The following is an 18,825-nucleotide window of genomic DNA, read 5'->3' as shown; positions in this document are numbered from 1 at the left end:
TAATACACTCTAATCAGCATGTTTACTTCTAAATAATTGTTCTCTTTACAGATTTTTTTTTTTTTTGTTTAAATACAGAATGTCAAAAAAAAGCACCCTCCCCCTCCTACACACACATTCGCACACGCATCTGATTAACACCTGCAGTGATCAGTAGGCTGTTTCCTGTTTCTATATTCTGTCTAGACTGGTCACTGAGGCAGAACACTGTACTACACTATTATTTTCCACATATGAACACTATAAATTTTTATGCTTCTATAAATACATCCATGACAGTACATCTCTTTTATGCTATGTTCCTTTAAAAGTCTTATTTGATCATAAGTGACAGAGAGTAATTGATTGAGTTTTTTGTTTGTTTGTTTTTTAAGAAATTAAACACAAGTATGAGGCATATTGTCAAAACAGATGAAATTCTTTTCATGGAAGGTGCTTGCACATTTTCTTCTTTGGAGCTCCACAGGGTAGCTGTCTGGGTCCATTACTTTTTTTCTTTACATGCATGGAAACATTATTAGACAGCATAAATTTTTGTTACTGTAGTTACACAGATGCTAGACAGCGTATTTCTGTGGAGCCAGGTGACAGTGTACTGAACTCATTCACCAATGTGGGTGGCTGACTTTAACAAATGGATGACTGCAATTTAAAAAAAAATTAAAGATAAAAATTTTGCTTAGTCCTAAAATAAAATGTGATCTGCTCATTTGCAAATTAGGAGCTGACAGAATAAAACCAAAAGTTAAGTCTTATGATCATTACTGTGATGCAAGCTTTAAACTTCTTCCATTTCAGGAAGATGTGTCTGACAGTACCAGACTCACCATGATTCTAAAAAACTTCTTCATGCATTCATTTCCTGCGGACAAGTTTGAATTTTGAATGTATTTATTCAAAAGGGACAGTGCAGATTAATCAACTTATCACGCAAATGTGCAAGAATGAACCTTAAACAGTTTTCTAGCTCTAGTCCCTGACAGGGCAGACAAAAGATAAATAACAAAGAAAATTAAAACACCATCAGACAGCGTACAACAATATAGTCCAGACAACAAATACATGAAATCCACAGTACAATAAGAAAACACAGAACAACAAATAAATATAAACACATACGGCATTAAAGATAACACACATTAGTATAAAATGAATGGTCACAGGTCTGGTTCCTTTTTAGCCATCATTTGAGATGAGTTTTAAATGTATTCTCTTATTACAGCTGGAATATTTTTCCAAATCTCACTACCTTTAAGTGATAACAGCTTTTTACTAAATATCATATGTCTAAAAGGTATTGCACAGGTATTGGTTGTTTTTTTTGTTTTGTCTTTTGCTGCAATGCTCTTTTTGTTGGACTTCCCAAAAAGATTGCGAGAAGGCTGCAGCTTACTTGAAACTTGACTGTGAAGTTATTAACTAAAACAAATAACAGAACACATCATTACAGTTTCTTAGCAGACTTACAATGACTTCCATTATCTCACAGAACTGATTTTAAAATAAAACTTCTTTCCCCTTTATAGGGCACTCATTAAAATACGTAGAAATTCAAAATTTCAACCCTCGAGTGTTATTGGAGCGTATTACAGGCCTTTTTTACTTGTAGGATGTTTTTATGTTGCAGATCAATGTCAGTGAAGTTAACATAGTAACATACCAGTTCCTCATACATTTAAAGGAACATTAGTGTATGAACATTTTTATTGATGCACATTGGCAGTTTCCATAAATGTAACAAACATAGCAAAGTACAGCCCTGAGTAGACACAAGCAACTTGCTTCCCAGTACCTGCAATAAGATCATGTGACTAAACATTTAAACTTTTCTACAAAGATAAAATTGAATTCTCTGAACTGAGCATGTGTGCACATCCTACTACAGGTGCTGTCCTAGAGCATGGCACTTATATAAAAGAGGCAAGTAGACAGCTCCACAAACATGAGTACATCTTTGAGACAATGTCCTGACATTTTCCATGTTTGTAGGAAAACCGAAACAGTAAAAACAATATATTGACATAGAAATTGTAACTGCATAACAAAAAGTAACAATTGCAATTATAACTACTCATTTTTATTACACTTAATTTAATCAAACTTAAATAAATCACAAATATTGAATTACTAAATTTATTTTAGCATTAATAACGCTTCCAATAAAAATAACCACTTATATTTGCAATTCAAGTGTAAATTAAAAAAACTGCTATGTCATAAGATGATCAAATATTTTACAATGTCTAGTCTTAAAAGTCTATAAACAGGTTCAATTTCTTACTATAGCTCTGTATAATAATATATACGAAATTGTGGAAAGATCCAAAAGAGCATTTAGTATTGCTGCTCTACGTTTAAAATAGAGTGTGGGGTTTTGTTTTGTTTTCTTAAAAAAACAAAAAAACAAATATGGCTCACTAGATCCACCTGGTACATGTCTGAAAATTGCCTGACACTTGCACTAGTTTTAAGTAAATTCCACTAATTTCTAGAAATCTAGCACATTGAGTTTCTAGAAAACAACACCCATCCCAACATTTAGAAGAGCTATTGAGTAGGGAAAGTTTGGGAACAACCTACCTCAAAAAAATAGGGAAGCAAACTCTACAGATGATTTGAAGAAACACAAAAAAATACATCTCTTTTAATCTAGCACTAAACTAGTGCTATAATTCGACTGTAGAGCCTCACGTAATCTGGTAGATACAGAAGATAGGCATCATTATTCATCAACATATTGGTCTTCTGGTTCTATTACTTCCAAGATTGTTTGTTTCACAGGATTTTATTTATGATTTAATTTTCCTTTTGTTATTTGTATGTCTGCGTTTGTGGTTTTATATATGTGTGTAAATGTGTATTCTGATGGGTTTCTTGTTTGTTTAAATGTTTTAATATGTAAGTGACTTTATTTCTCATGTGTTTTTATACCTGCGAAGCCCTTTGAACTTCTACATGTGATGTTGGCCTGTGCAAATAAAACTGAGTTGAACTGAAAATGCATTGTGGACGATGCTGTTGCAAAGCAGTTTTACATCTCGTAATTACCGTGTGCTCTCTTTCTGCAGCCTATAAATCAAGGTTTCAGCATCAACATCCCTCACAAGTTCAACATGCATAACTACAAGTCGCCCACCTTCTGTGACCACTGTGGCTCGCTGCTGTGGGGGATTGTCAGACAGGGGCTGCACTGTAAAAGTAAGACTCGCATCAGCATTCATGTCTCAATATCTGCATCCAAAAGTTGTCTTTCATATAGAGTCACCGTTTCTGTGATTTCTCTCTTCAGTCTGCAAAATGAACGTCCACATCCGTTGCAAATGCAACGTTGCTCCCAACTGTGGGGTCAACAGTGTGGAACTGGCCAACAAGCTCGCTGAGATGGGTCTGCAGGCAGAAGGACTTGCCAAACGGAAATCAGTGGTACAAACGTCTGAGTTTTCCAGAATAACGGAACAGTTCTAAATCCTAATCACAAACGTGAGTGTAATCAGAAAATTGTCTTTTTCTCTTTGCATTGACAGGTGAAAAACACAGAACAGACGAGGACTCCATCTGAGGGGAGGGATTGTACGGAAACTCAGCAGCAGTTGCCACGGCTAGGAATTTCAGACTTCACGTTCCTTCAAGTGCTGGGCAAGGGCAGCTTTGGCAAGGTAGGAATGAGATAATAAGATTATAGGAAGTACTCTGTGCACTTAGTGTAATGATGAGCATTGGCTCATACTGGACAAAAATGGATTAGAGCAGCTTAATTCTAACGTTTGACTAATAAAACATTCACATGACCACAAAAATATACAACTGGCATTAAAAAACACTGAATTTTGATCTCCATATATTGAAAAGTGAGCAAACCCTTTCACCAGTGGCTAAAGAGATTCAAAAAAATGCTTGAAGAGTGTGTGTTGTTGAAATGCCTCCCCCACATTAACAACTGAGGCCTCAAAACGGTCACTTAAAGAGGTTAAAAGCTTCAATTATGAGTCCAAAATTTGCAAATAGAGATGGTTTAAAGAGCCAACTGCAACATGGTGGTTTGTGGTTAGCATTGTTTCCTCATCAAAACCCACACAGAAGGCCAAAACCCTTCTGGGTCGGTTTTAGCATGCTTGTGCTGGCTTCGTCCTCCAGTTTATCTCGCCATTGCAAATGTCTCGTTACTGTTCCTCTGACCGATGCACAGACTTACTCCGGGCAATGCACGATTGCTGCCCACTGCTCATAATATCAAGGATGGTAAAGTAGATAAAAAGCAGAGAATTAATGTCCCTGCAGGAATTAATAAAGGGAATCTATTAACCCTGACACAAGAAGAACCTCACTGTGTCCCTTAAGCTTGGACAGTCCACGATGCCAGTGGGAAAATGTTTTTGGCTGATTTGTTTTTGAAGATCAATGTAGCACAAGTACCATAATTTTTGGAGTTTTTATGTGAATTTAAGATATCTCACAAGACAATATCAGAATGGCTGCTCTGCAGATTACTGCAAAACCTTTTGTAAAGCCTAAACAGAAATACTGTGGAAGGAAGTCCTGTTCGTTTAGGCATCATTACAATGCGACTTTCTAAACAGCGCATCGGTCCAATTGATAACTAATGGAAACTGCTGCCAAAAAAGACACTTTTAGCAAATACTAAATTTAAGTTTACTTGCCAGCACTCTAAATGATTAGCAGGTGTTTCCAGGAAGGACCCTAAATCCTGTCGCTGTCAAGTTTAGCACATTTTATTAGCAGTTAAGCAAATCATTCACTTTCTCACGTGGCTTTTCCTGTTACTATGTTTGTGTTACTCTCCAGGTGATGCTGGCGAGACTAAATGGCAGAGATCGGGTTTTCGCGGTCAAGGTGTTGAAGAAGGACATCATTTTGCAGGATGATGACGTCGAGTGCACCATGACAGAGAAGAGGGTGCTGTCACTGGCCCGCTGTCACCCGTACCTCACACAGCTGTACTGCTGCTTCCAGACACCGGTCAGTGAAAGCATGGCTGCACACTTCTTTCACATAAACTCATTTGTGACTTTTAGCCCTCTTCACTCATGAGAAGCTTTCACCCCGCCTTAAATGGCTGAAGATTGTGATGATGATGACATTTCTGCTGAAAAATAGAAGGGGATGTTTTGGCTCATGATGTCTGTGTCATGCACAGATCTTCCTTATGAGTGCTTTAGAAATGTCGTGGCCTCATATGACCTTATTTTCATTTTTACTGCTTTGCTTACCAGTAAATGATCCACAGAACTGGTTCAAGTAAGGGTCACGGCACTCAGGCATACCCTACTTTTGGTTTCTGGTGCTAAATGTAAATAGAAAAATATCGGTCTGTTTCCATAGATGCCAGTGCATCATGTGGTCAGAAGGTGGCAGCAGTTCCCCAATCTTATGTCTGTTCACTCCTGGCACAAGCCAGTGAATGATGCTTGACTGACAGAGCTGTTTTTCTGGCTCAGACGGGATATTTCTAATCTGCTTTGGTTGGTTGAACCACGACTGATTGAGATCGAAGTGAGCTTGCTGCGCAAACAGTTTCAAACCCAGACAAAACAATGCAACAGCTATTGTTCCACGAGAACGCCTTGTTTTATTTAAATGCCTGTCACTTGTTTCCTGACAAAATACTTAAAAGCACCTTTTATTATACCAGAAGTGTAAAATTGTTCTATATTTTGGTAATAGAGTCATTCAGTTCACACTAATACCACAAAATCACGTTGCAAGGGACAATTAGCGGCACTTTCTGCATGGCATATAGTTCCATTTCACAATAATTCAAACTAAAATATGTAGAATGTTTTTTAGAGATGATATTCCATTGCTAACTATATGCATATTTTTCATTTTCAAGGCCCACTTTGTAGGTACACTGATTGCCCTGGAGGAGTCTTCAGATTAAGTTTAAAATATTAAAAAAAGGCATTTAAATCGGCCAGCACGGTGGCACGGTGGTTAGCACTGTTGCCGCACAGCAAGAAGGTCCTGAGTTCAATTCCACCACCAGGCCGGGGTCTTTCTGTGTGGAGTTTGCATGTTCTCCCCGTGTTTGCGTGGGTTCCCTCCGGGTACTCCGGCTTCCTCCCACCGTCCAAAGACATGCAGCTTGTGGGGATAGGTTAATTGGATAATCCAAATTGTCACTAGGTGTGAATGTGCAAATGAATGTGAGTGCGAATGGTTGTCTGTCCCTGTGTGTTGGCCCTGCGACAGACTGGCGAACTGTCCAGGGTGTACCCTGCCTCTCGCCCTATGACAGCTGGGATAGGCTCCAGCACCCCCCGCGACCCTGAAAAGGATAAGCGGAAGCGAATGGATGGATGAATGGATGGATGGATGGCATTTAAATCGCAACAAATCTCGATGTAATAATTTTTTGTTTCTACAGATAAGCAAAAACAAAAGAGATTAGTAGCTCATTTCATGTGAGTATGCTTAAAAGTTGCCGTGTTTACATAGTAGCCTCGTTAGTCCGATACAAGAACCTAACCCTAACCACGACTCCTACCTGCAAGCAGGGATCAGACAGTCGGCATGCTGACCTCCGGCATGAATGCTTCAAGTACTGTATTAATAAAAAGGCTGCTTTGTTGTAGTTTTAATGTATTATATATATTTTAAACATAACCTGAATCTGAAGCAGAGGGTTTAAGAAGTGGAGCTGTGTTCATGTGTACAGGTCATCTAAAGTGCTAACCAGGAAATTAGTAGTAATAGACAGTCAGACTAATGTTCGTCAGGTTCCAGGATGAATGGAGAAACTCTTTGGATAGCAAAACTTTGGAAATCCCAGTAACCACTATATTGGCAAATTAAAGAGCTGATCCAGGAAGTGACGTCCATTCTTGCTTTTATGTTTGAGCAGTTATCTATGGAGGGGTTTAGTATTGCAAAGTAAATTGTCACGCCAGATCTCTGATGGCCTGACAAGTCAGTTTGACTCGTATAAGACAGAAAAACCCAGAGAGATTTCTTTGAGCCAGACCTCTCTAAACCACAGACCAGTAAAACAGAGTCAGCTGTGCCTCAGTACCCAGATCACTTCAAGAGGCAGATCTCTAAATCATGTCGTACTGCAGTCTTTTCCCCAGGTTCCCATTTTGTAGATCACCTATCGACCGTAGCCTGTAATGAGAAAGAAAGAAAGATTTATGAGTTAGATTAGGGTTTGTTTGTTTTTTTTGCTAACTTTAAGCTGCAGTTGGTTGCACAGGAACACATTATACAGGCATCTGAAGTTAATGAGAAGCAGCCATGTAACATCCTTGAAGCAGCCTCAGCATGTTTGCGGTCGTTGCTCCTTGGACTGCTTAATAACGTGGGAGCTTCTGTGTGCCCAATGGGGGTTTTGTGTGCACACGTGTAAATGTCATCTCCTAATTCTCACTGCAGGACCGTCTCTTTTTTGTCATGGAATTTGTGAACGGCGGCGATCTCATGTTCCACATCCAGAAGTCCAGGAAGTTCGAAGAAGGCAGAGCCCGTTTCTACACAGCCGAGATCACCTCTGCGCTCATGTTCCTGCACAGCAAAGGCATCATTTACAGGTATAAATACATAAAGCAATCGAACTAGCCTTCATAGCGAGCTCAGAGCTCACTACCATAGTTTACTATATTTAAAAAAAAACTTTAATATCATAAAGAGTGTAATATTACTGCAAAGACACTAATTATGCAGTTTCTTCTCTTGGATGTCGGAATCAATTTATTATCAAGAGGAAACTGCATATATGATACATTAATCATGTGAAGTACTACATGGCTGTGAACACTAAATCAGAACATTGCAATCCTGAGACTCATACGTCACGTTAAAGAAGACTGCCGCTGAGAACCATCCAATGAAAATGTGCTACCAAGCATACTTGCAGGTTTAATGAGAGTTTGCTTAATTCATGCATTAAGCGGAGGGTGTGGAGGTTCTCTCCCAGGAAGCACTCCATTTCCTGCTCTCTGATTCATCTTTATGCACCACTTTTGCCTTTTCGCCATCAATTTGTGTTAAAAATGTCTTTATTTATATATAAAAAGAAAAATCCAAATTTCAAGTTACAAATGATAAAATCATATCAAGGAGGATAATGCTGCTAAATCTTGTTGTGTCAGCGCACACACACGCAAGCACACACAAACACACACTGTACTACAAACTACGTTCAACACATCTAGTGTGTCTTTGCATTCGCTGACTCAACAAAGCTTAAAACCGAAGCTGAAAGTAACGGATGATGACAGTAATTATCATCTTTCTCTGTTAAGTCAGACTTTCTGCTTCAGGCTCTAAATATAAAATATATATTTTCCAGCAGCAGATTTGAATCAAGTAAAACATTTACACATTTTCTGCATCACCTACTTAACAATTATATGCTTCATTCAGCAGTTTTAGTAGGATACAGATTAACGACGTGCACAAATGAAGCGTATTCCTCAAGCTGAGAATCTATAATGAACTTAAAATATGCTGTAAATAAAAGAATAAATGAAAACTTGCCACTTTTCACTGTTATGGTTTCAGCATAAACTACCACGGTTATTTAGGCAGGCAAAAACAGAGGCAGGCAACACTGTAAATCCAGTCTGGGGCCTTCCTGCGTGGAGTTAGCATGTTCTCCTCGTGTCTGTGTGGGTTCTTTCCAAGTACTCCAACTTTCTCTCAAAGACATGTGCAGGATTACGGTGATTCTAAAATGACTGTAGGTGTGAATGCGAGTGTGAATGGTTATGTGTTTCTCTATGTTAGCCCTGTGATAGATTAGCGACGTGATCAGAGTGTATCCAACACCTCTTTCCCCATGACAATCAGGATAGACTCCAATACTCCCTGTAACCTTGAATTTGATAAGGATTAATGACACAGAAGACTCTGACAATAATGTTGCTACGCATAAACGCATATTTGTGTTTATGCGTGTATCTCATCCTGAGCTGTGATAATGTTGTTACATTTTAGATTCCTGAGAATTCTCATCTCTATAGAAACACACTGTGTCCACACATGTCAGGCTCTGTGACAGAACGCCAGCTTTTACCAAGAATTATGAATAGATGAACCAATAACGATCCCCCTTCCTCAGCTTCTAATAGCTACATATATTCAAAGACCTTTTTTTCGGACTGTCCGCTCAAGGAAAGTCGAGTGGGAAATCTTTTGGTGTCCTGCCAGTACATAATGAAAAAGGAAAAGGAACATCAGTAAATCCTGAGTTATACTTAGTAGTATGTCTGAGTCTCCTTTCAGCATGCACTGCATAGCATGACAGCAAGCTGAAGAGGTTGCATGCACCTTGCGTGCTATAACTAAATAAGTAAAAAGCATCCAGAATAGTAACTCTGACATCAGGCAAGTGTGGGAAGAATAAAATTGTAGCCTCGGTCCTTGTGTTGTGTAATATGCATGTCTTTTACACTGTGTGTGGGGGTTTTTGGCTTCAGGTAAAGGCTTTGAGGCTTTGAAGCTTCTCAGTTGACGCCACAGCGTGTCCTTGCGTTTCCTGTATTTGTCCTTAAAAAGACGTGTACAGTTCTCGAGGTTTCAGTTTGAGGTTTTAGACATGAAAACTCAGTTTTGCAGTCTGAATCCACACTGGCTGCTTTTAAGAGTGAGAGCACGTTTCATGAGGAGAGCCAATTAAATCCACAAGGATTAAAAAGGCTGTATGGCGAACAGCTGCTCAGTGTCGTGCAATAAACACATGCTTTGTGAAGCCTGTTTTGAACTCCGCCAGGGAGGTGTTGTGTGTGTCTTTGTTTTGTCCTGACCCACATATGCAAAGAACAAGTAAATTCAAGACTGAACAAAATAGATAAAAAAATACTCAATTTTTTTTTTAGGCTTATGCAAGTTGTGATATATATCGCATCCTTAGGTTGATGCATAACATTTTAGGAGCCTTTGATAGTTTGATTAGACTCTTACCATAATGAAAAAAACAAAGTTTGTGCGTCAGAACTTTTTCTGAACTTCCTCCTCTTTTCTTTGGAATCTCTTTTATTAGTGCAACTCTATCTCCTACTCAGTGACTCATTTTGCACCGCAGCATTTTTTTTTCTGCAGACATCGCATTGTTTGATTGACCTGTTTCCATCATCAGTCGTTTTCGCCCGTGCACTGCAGCACTTCCATTTTCTCTGCTTTAGCAGGTGGAAAATGCAGGTAAACATTACATTAAATTAAATCAAAGAGAGTACTGGCAGTAGTGACAACATTTTCTCTCCTGACATCGGCCAGAGTTCATGTGTGAAACTGGCTCAAGTCAGACTTGTCTCTCCCATGTGGTGAAGTCGTTGGATGAAGGAGCTCATACAGGATGATTAGGTGCAGTGAGTGATGTGTGGTTCTGTGTAGCTCAGTGATAAGAGGCGGTTAAATTTCCCACTGGACACATTCATACTGAAAAAAAAACCCAATAATGGTCCAGGAAATGGTTTGGCAGTGTGCGAACGATTATCAAGAAGCAGAACTGGCCATATAACTGGAAGAGCTCAGACACCTACTTAAAAATACTTTCCCCTGCGTCCAGTTTCCCAGTTTTGTTTTCCTAGCTGTGATTATCCCTAACACAGCTTAACACAGTCTGTGTGTACTTTGTGATGTGTGAGTGTCAGAGCTGCTCTCTTTGCCATGTTTTAGACTGTGTGTGATCAGCGTTACACAATCGGCTTAAGATAGAGAACGGCAGACTAGATTAATCGAACCAAACTGGTTCCTGACCCTCAGTCTTTTACAGTCAGGCTTTCTGTATTTTGGTTTTTCTCATCCTGTTATGTATACATTAACAGTATCACTGTCCAGCTAGGATCAGGCCATCTATGTAACACTGTCTGAAGTTGAGTCACCTGATCACAGATTAGAGCTTAACTCCAGAGCCCACACTCGACAGCTGTAATCGCTCTGTCAGCTGACGTGAACACAGGACAGGAGATTTTTCCAGTGTTTGGTTTGGAGACATCCCCATGCACAGCCAGCAGAGGGGAAAATATACCCGTGGAAGGCATACTGTGAAGACGGTGCATATTAGCAGTGAGTGGCAGAAAAAACAAAATGCATCTTTCTATCAAGTGGTCACAACTTACGTATTTTGCTTTAAGCTAAGCCTGCTTCACAAAGGCAGAGCAATAAAATGGAATAACTGGGAGAAGAAGTTTTGCTTTTCTTGGGAGCAGAATAAACACAGACACTTTTTCCCTTGGTGTCAAATATGCAAGGGTTTGCTTTCATCCGTGTGAAGTGCATTTCATCATCAGTGGGTGCACAAATGGCTCTGTGTGGTTCTCTGTGTACCATCCAGTTTGACTCCGTGCAGATGGTAAGCTACAAGGGTTTAACCCCAGCTCCAACGATTTTTCTTTTTTTACTGGTTGCCAGTTAAGGGTCAGGGAGTTGTCCGTCAGTGTCTCCCTCTGCTTTAAGTGTCACTGTCTTCAGAGAACTATTTCCTTTTGTCTCACCACAAATTTCTACCTTCCTCACATATAATTAGAAACAAGACCAGCAGGATGCGACTGGAGTCTGAGCACTGAATTGGATTTTTGGTGGCTTATTTCAGGCTTCTGATTTATAGGTGCTGAATAACAGTCCCTGAGCAAATACCTCATCTATTTGTTCCTTTTTGCGTTTGCCTTTCTTTTCAGGGATCTAAAGTTGGACAATGTTCTTCTTGACAAAGACGGTCACTGCAAATTGGCAGATTTTGGCATGTGCAAGGAGGGCATATTTGAAGGTGTTGCCACGGGAACGTTCTGCGGGACCCCGGATTATATTGCCCCTGAGGTCAGTTTCTCCCCCCTACATTAACCAGCAGAAAACATAGTCGGCACTCAAAATAACAGATACTTCAGCTCCAGATTTATAATAGAACATTTCATATATTGAAGCAATGTTTTCACATTTCCATTTTTAAGATGACACTAAAGAATAAACTTGGCCATCTTTAGCTTCCAGCAGCTCAGGTTCTCTGAGTTCATATGTTTAATTTCCATCACACCACCTCACTAAGAGCAAACATTGTGGTCGCTGCCCGGCACTTCAAGCTCCCTCCCTCCTGACTGGAAGGCAGCACACCTGTGAGGTCAACTTATTGACTTGACAAGCCCAGATTTCCACTTCTTCAGAGGCGTGTTTGGCTTTCATAATGAGGAATTAAGATGGCCTGCATCCTCGTGTTTGAGAGCTTTTTCTCTAACCAAGAATGTGCATCTGCGTTTATGAAAGACCCCTTTGCTGCCCTCAACACTTACTCCTCAGTGTGTAGCTCCGCTAATCCAGCACATACCCCTAACTAAACTTCATAAAGTGGTTTTAAATTTGCTGTTGAGACTCTCTAAAATCTCATACTCATGCTCAACTTCATTTTTCTACTCTGACATGTTTTCACAGATCCTGCAAGAGATGCTGTATGGGCCTTCTGTGGATTGGTGGGCCCTCGGGGTGCTACTGTATGAGATGCTCTCTGGACATGCTCCTTTTGAGGCGGAAAATGAAGATGACCTCTTTGAATCCATCCTCAATGAAGAGATTGTTTATGCCTCTTGGCTCAGCACAGAGGCAGTCAATATACTGAAAGCTGTGAGTCTGCCAGGAGTAATATCTTTTATTCACATTTTTGCGGTCACCAGCAATAAAAATTTAATGATAAATGGAGCTGGGTGAAGGCCAGGTCTCACTCTTCTCAGACCAGCGCCGTCAGACTGTGTTTGCTTTATACAATTGCAGGAAATGTCAGAACGGCTTTTTTTTTAAACTCATGTAATGATAGAGGAAATCAATTTGTCAGTGGATTTGTGACATCTCTGTGGAGAAAAACGGATGAGCATTTCCATGCCTGGATATTGTATCAGTAGCCAGATTCTTGTCTGTCTGCCTGACTGACACCGTCTGACTGCAGAGTGAGTGGCAACCCCACACAGTCTTCCAGCCAGCTGTTTGGCTGGGGTCTTTACATAACTATATTAAGGCATGGTTCACTGCCCAGCCACAGCACACAAGCTATAAATACAACTGCACCTCCTCTCCATTCCTTCTCTCTCACACTGTTCTCCTCGTGTCCTTGTTGTTATTCCCGCATGGCTGAGGAAGCACCAAATCAGTCTCTCCATGCCGATTTGTCATTGCCCCCCACTATCACACGTTACTGACTGGTGTGAGTGGATTTTAAACGCTGCTGCTCTATTTTTACTGGAGGCAGATCCATTGCCAAGATCACCTTGTTCTTAAAAGGAAGTTCATGGAGCTCAGTTGTCAGGTTGTTCAAGGTCGTGTGAGAATGGCTGCAGAAATGTCACGAGTTTGTGAGTCATGGTGAAAATACCTGAAGGCTGGTAGATGCCAATGGTCAAGTTAAACTATCACATAGAGCTGAAACAAAGCGCTTTTGATCGCTTTGTCCAGCCCAGCATCAACAATCTAAAAAGAAATAAATCTAAAGTTGTTCAATTTATATTGTTGTATAACAGCAAACCTTTCATTTCAGGAGCTGGAAGTGTTGAATTGATTTTTCTGCCAGCCGACCGATTGATTGACTAAAAGTTTCAGCTCTAATATTCCCCGCCTTCCCGTAAACGTCTTTTTTGCGAGTGTAGAGGAGAACGGCTTCTTCATGCAGAAATGCCCACATGGCAGGTCTGGCTCTGAGAATGGCACAACTGGCGTGCAGCCATGGAAAGATGGCATCAGCTTTAGTGGAAAAGTTTTTCTTTGGTTTTGTGGTCAGTTTGCTCCTGAACTGAGTCACCTCTGCTACTCTGTCATGCCTACAGTTAACTCCAATTCAAGCACCATACTGGTGTCTACTGGTGTGCCTTTTTTCTTTTTTCAAACATGTTTTAATTCAGTAACTGGAAATAATGTCATCACAGCTGCAAATCCCTGAGTTTAACTGCTGTAACCTTAAACCTTTATTCATTAGCAGTGATGAGTATAAAAGGGACAAATGCAACATTTCAACAAAGCATGTTTTTGTCTTAAAGTACAGTCACAACCATGGGCTGATGCAGTTCAGTACATAGATGTACAAAGGAAAAGCAACGGGTGAAAAGGCTTACATGAACAATAACTGTGCATCTCCCAATCAATCATGTTGGAGGCGTTATTGGCAGAGACACTGACTACAGCAGAGCGACACACATGCTGTTTATTATATAAAATTACGCATGGCAAGGCATCAGAGTTTCATTAGTCTCTATGAATCCTCGTTATTGTTCATTGTAGCTTGATGCTTTTGGGACACCTCGCGTCTTTTTGGGCATTGCCCCATCACCTCCGCAGCTGCTTCCTCATTCTCTTGGAGCTCAGTATTGTTGAGACATGCGGTTTTGTTTAGGCAAAGTCTCTGGTAGTTAATATCGTTTGGAGCTGACACAATGAGATGTATTAATCTCTGTATTAATCAGTGTCTTCAGGTTAATCTTAACACTGTCACAATGGAGACGGGGACTCATTAGTTTGCTATGCTGGGTCTGAAGGTCACCATTATCCCTGAGGTGCACACAGAGTCACCATGCGAGACGGTTTTCCAAAACAAAGTGGTGTTTTTTTTTCTGTTTCCCCCCCAGAGGCAAGTTAAAACTATTTTAACTTTTATTTGTTTTTGTTTGGGCTTCTTCCTAAGACCTGCACCACCTACCCGACCTTGGTCAGAGAGAAACGGTTAAAGTTCAATGGCTGATTTAATGAATACAACCCCAGGAAGTTGAGACACCTCAGCTGCACTTTACTGAAACTAGTTGAACTCTGGCCAACTAAGACTTTGTGGGAGGAGCTTAACACAATTCAGGGTGTGTGTTTTTTGTCAGTTGAGAGGGAAGGACTCACTAGATGAACTTGAGCCCTGTTTGGCATCCCTCCAGAGAAATCTAATCTGATCTGGTGCTACACATTTCCCTATTTTGCACCAACCACACAGTCATGGTAAACGGAAAGCAAACTCGCTTTATATTCTGAAGTTAACATAACAAAAATAATTTGGCATTTAGCAGCTCTTGCTAAGGTAAATGCATTCTCACATGATTTCCAAAACATGACATATTATACTGTGGTATTTATTTAACAGAACCTAAGCAAAAATCCCAAAACAGTGTGTGAAAAACTAGGTAGACCCTTATTGCTTCCATAGGAAATAAGAGGATAAGTAGCAGGCAGTTGCTGCTAAATCAACATTTGATTAATTCTTTTTTTGTCAGGAAGTATAAGCATAAGCTTTGGCGCTGAAGCATTCAGGTATGTGTCATCACATTGCCAAGGATGAAAGACAGCAGCAATGGTCTTTAAAAAGTTGTTGAAGTTGCTGTCCATCAATCTAGGGGAGGGTTACAAGGCCATTTATAAACAATCTGAAGTTCATTATTCTACAGAGAGAACGATTATTCACAAGAGGGAAACATTCAAGACCGCTGCCAATCTTCACCGGAGTGGAAGTCGCAGCAAATTAAACCCAAGGTCAGACTATCCAATGCTCATAGAAACTGGAAAAAAACCTCAAAAGCTACATCCCAACTCTACAGGCCTCAGTTGGTGTGTTAAATGTTAAAGTTCATCACGGTTCAATTAGAAGAAGACTGAACAAGTATGGCTTGTTTTGAAGGGTTTCCAGGAGAAAGCCTGTTCTCTCTGAAAAGAACATGGCAGCGCAGCTTAGACTTGCAAAGTTGCATCTGAACAAACAGACTTCTGGAAAAATGTCCTTTAGACAGACGAAAGTGGAAATGTCTGGCCATAATGCACAGTGTCATATTTGGAGAAGACCAAACTCATAACAACCGTCAAACATGGTGGTGGAGGGGTGTTGATTTGGGCTTTTTTTTGCAGCCACAGCACCTTGCAGGCCTTGAGTTCACGATGGACTCTTTATACCAAAGTATTCTAGAGTCAGATGTGAGGCCATCTGTCCGACAGCTAAAGCTTAGATGAAATTGGGTCTTTAATTCATCAATTGTTTTTAATTCATCCGCATTTTATCTTCGCAGCTCTTGACCAAAAACCCGGCACGGCGTCTGGGCTGTGTGCCCACAGAGGGTGGAGAGGAGGCTGTGACCAGCCACGCTTTCTTCACAGGTATCGACTGGGAGAAGCTAAATCGTAGAGAAATTGAGCCACCTTTCAAGCCCAGGATTGTAAGTCACATGATTTTATTGATGCTAAATGATAATCGGTGTACTCACCAGACATTACGCAGTGTATGATTTTGTCTCACATTCTGTGTGTGTGACTGTACTCTATTGTTGTCCTCCAGAAAACCCCGGAGGACGTCAACAACTTTGACCCAGATTTTACTCAGGAAGAGCCCACGCTCACGCCCATCGATGACCCTATGATCCCTTCCATCAACCAGGAGGAATTCAGAAACTTTTCCTTTACTTCACCTGAACTGCTAGAGAATTAAGACTCAGAGACTGATCCACTAGCAGTCGTGCGGTCACCCTTACTCTTCTCAGTGTCTGTGCATTTGCCTAAAACATTTTCCACTGGCATATAAAACACGGTGCGGACACATTTCCCAGAGATATAACTGTGCGAAAGTTCCAAGTGGCCAGCCAAAACATGCTTGACAAGGACCCGAGCTGCACTTGAACTGTAAGAACTTGTACCTCAGACCCAAATGTGGAGTGTGGCCAGCTTTTGAAATAACATTTAGTTTTGGCTTCATTTACACATTCATGCAAGTGTGTATGTACGTGTGGACAGGATGTATTTTATTATGTTGTATTCTGATGAAATTGCTTCTATTTGCTCAATTTTTGCTCTTTTGCTGCTCAGAGATGGGGGGAAAAAAATTGGGATCTAAATCTGCTGGAGATTCCCAGAAGAGTCAAAGTTACACAAATCCTGGAATGATTTCATGCACAGATGGAATAGTTTCTGAGTGATGCATCTCCACTCTGGAAAAAACACAAATTCACACAGAAACAGCTGAGTCCATCCACTGTTAAATAAAGGGTTAAAATCACCTGAAGCCTGAAATATTGGTTTTGAAATGAGATAAAGGTTGAAATTGGGTTAAAGGATAGAATTTCACTGCACTGAATTCCCGATAATAGAGTATTTGTGTTTTTTTATTTGTGGCCCACACCCAGTAAGAAAAACTTGGCATCCGTCGCAGTGATTCTCCATGTAAATTGCTCCGCCAGGCATGTAGACGATGATGCAAGATTTCATCTGAGGTGAAAGCAGCTCGATGATTCATGGTAACTGTGAAATATTGAAAGTCTGTAGATTTCACAACACTGTTAGTGTATTGTCCAACTGTTGCCAGAGTGTTTGAAAGCTTCCAGCACTTTCTACAGACCTGCTTGGATAAGTGAATTCACGTTTTTGTTGTTTGTTGTTTGTTTATTCTTATCCATAAAAAATATAAGAAAAACACGTAAGTCTTGAAACCCTGCAGTTCTGTGCTGTGCGTCTAGTGGAGGGCCAGCAAACCAGCAGAGAATAAACAGGAAACCACACAGCGTCACTACTGTCGCCTTTGCTAGAAAAAGGAAGACACGAGAGAGGAAAAAGTGATGCTTTTTTTCAGGGGGGTGACATTGAATTCATATATAAATGCAGTATTGTATACTGCATGATGTTGGAAATAAAAGCAAAAACTTTGAAAACACAATGACAAAAAAGAAAAGAAAACCCTGTGTTGAGATGAATCTCTTTCCTCCGGAACTTGCACAGACACGAACAAGCCCAGCCCTCCAGGACGGAGTCTTCCTGTTAGTTTGAATGAGGAAGTTTGGGTCTCAACATCTGTTTATCTCTTCAGCTGGGTGTCCTGTGGAAGATTCTGTCTCTAAATACTGCACATTAGCACCTTAATACTCGGAAATGCCTCAAAACGAAGCCTCCTCTGCTTTCTGAGCACAGAACAAACCTTTTGAGCTAAGGAACCTGCTTGAACCTGCTATGTTGGTGTGGTTTTCAGTCCGGTTCTCCCCTCTGAGTGAAGCAACACCATGAAATGAAAACAAATTTTTATGAGTGATTACCTCGACCCTTTGACGAAACATGTCAGAGCAGTTGTCCATGATGAAAATAGCTCCATCCATGTGGCATGATGAGGGACTGGAAGCTTACATGAGTATGGCCTCCATAGCAACCCATCTCAACCCAAAGAAATAGCTATGGTGACGATTCTCCACCACCATCATTAAAAAATCAAATGCAGAAAGATCTTTTGTTAAAATGATGGTGTTTTAGCTACTAAACTGCACTGAAAACTTTCCTGGTCCAGCACAACTTGCTGCCTGTCTATACATTTGAGCCAGTGGTGTGTCACAAATTTCTTCCCGTTGCGGTTCAAACCCCTGTTAAGCCTCTGATCACTCATTATTTAGAAGAACCTTGATGTGGACTTTACAGCAGCCCACTAATCTACATTAAGCTTTCCCTAACAACGACGGTCGACATGTGCTATATAAAGCATAGGACACTGGATTAAGCAACTTTGCTTATTGTTTATCCTTTGTTGTGCCTCAGTTTGGCAGCTTTCCCCAGGTTGTGTCTCAGTGAAGGAGAGATTTATGAGCTTTCCTTCAGCGTTCATTACTGAGACTTCCTGATAGCTGCCAGCAGTGTCTCTGCAATGACTGATTGAATAAGCGTTTGACCCTGCTGTCCTATGCATTTGATTGGTAACCCCCAAAGTAGCGACCGATAATGGAAAAAAAGTCTCTCTGCACAGACGTCACATAAGTAATTCCCTATAGAAATCTATAAATCAATGGCTTCATTTTTGTCAGTAAATGAATAGATAATGGCCTCATATTCACTCTGACCTATAGTTAATATAAGATCATTACTCATAAACTCTTAGAATTTACGTAAAGTGATTCAGACAAAGAA

At 40.4% G+C, this 18,825-nt stretch overlaps 1 protein-coding gene across 1 annotated transcript in view; it reads left to right on the top strand.

Annotated features, from left to right (window-relative positions):
- prkcha (protein kinase C, eta, a) overlaps window positions 1–17,601 on the top strand; it is a 28,632-nt gene extending 11,031 nt beyond the window's left edge. Inside the window, exons 6-14 of the mRNA XM_004540553.3 lie at window positions 3,069–3,198; window positions 3,290–3,423; window positions 3,525–3,656; window positions 4,804–4,977; window positions 7,390–7,544; window positions 11,634–11,772; window positions 12,379–12,567; window positions 15,963–16,109; window positions 16,229–17,601. Coding sequence (XP_004540610.1) covers window positions 3,069–3,198; window positions 3,290–3,423; window positions 3,525–3,656; window positions 4,804–4,977; window positions 7,390–7,544; window positions 11,634–11,772; window positions 12,379–12,567; window positions 15,963–16,109; window positions 16,229–16,378 — 1,350 coding nt within the window. The 3' untranslated portion in view covers window positions 16,379–17,601. The remainder of the gene's footprint in view (window positions 1–3,068; window positions 3,199–3,289; window positions 3,424–3,524; window positions 3,657–4,803; window positions 4,978–7,389; window positions 7,545–11,633; window positions 11,773–12,378; window positions 12,568–15,962; window positions 16,110–16,228) is intronic.
- The last annotated feature ends 1,224 nt before the right edge of the window (window positions 17,602–18,825 follow it).

This window comes from Maylandia zebra, linkage group LG19 (genome assembly GCF_041146795.1).
Source record: "Maylandia zebra isolate NMK-2024a linkage group LG19, Mzebra_GT3a, whole genome shotgun sequence".
Taxonomy (NCBI): domain Eukaryota; kingdom Metazoa; phylum Chordata; class Actinopteri; order Cichliformes; family Cichlidae; genus Maylandia; species Maylandia zebra.
Note: the sequence above shows the minus strand (reverse complement) of the source record. Positions and strands in the feature narration are given on the sequence as shown.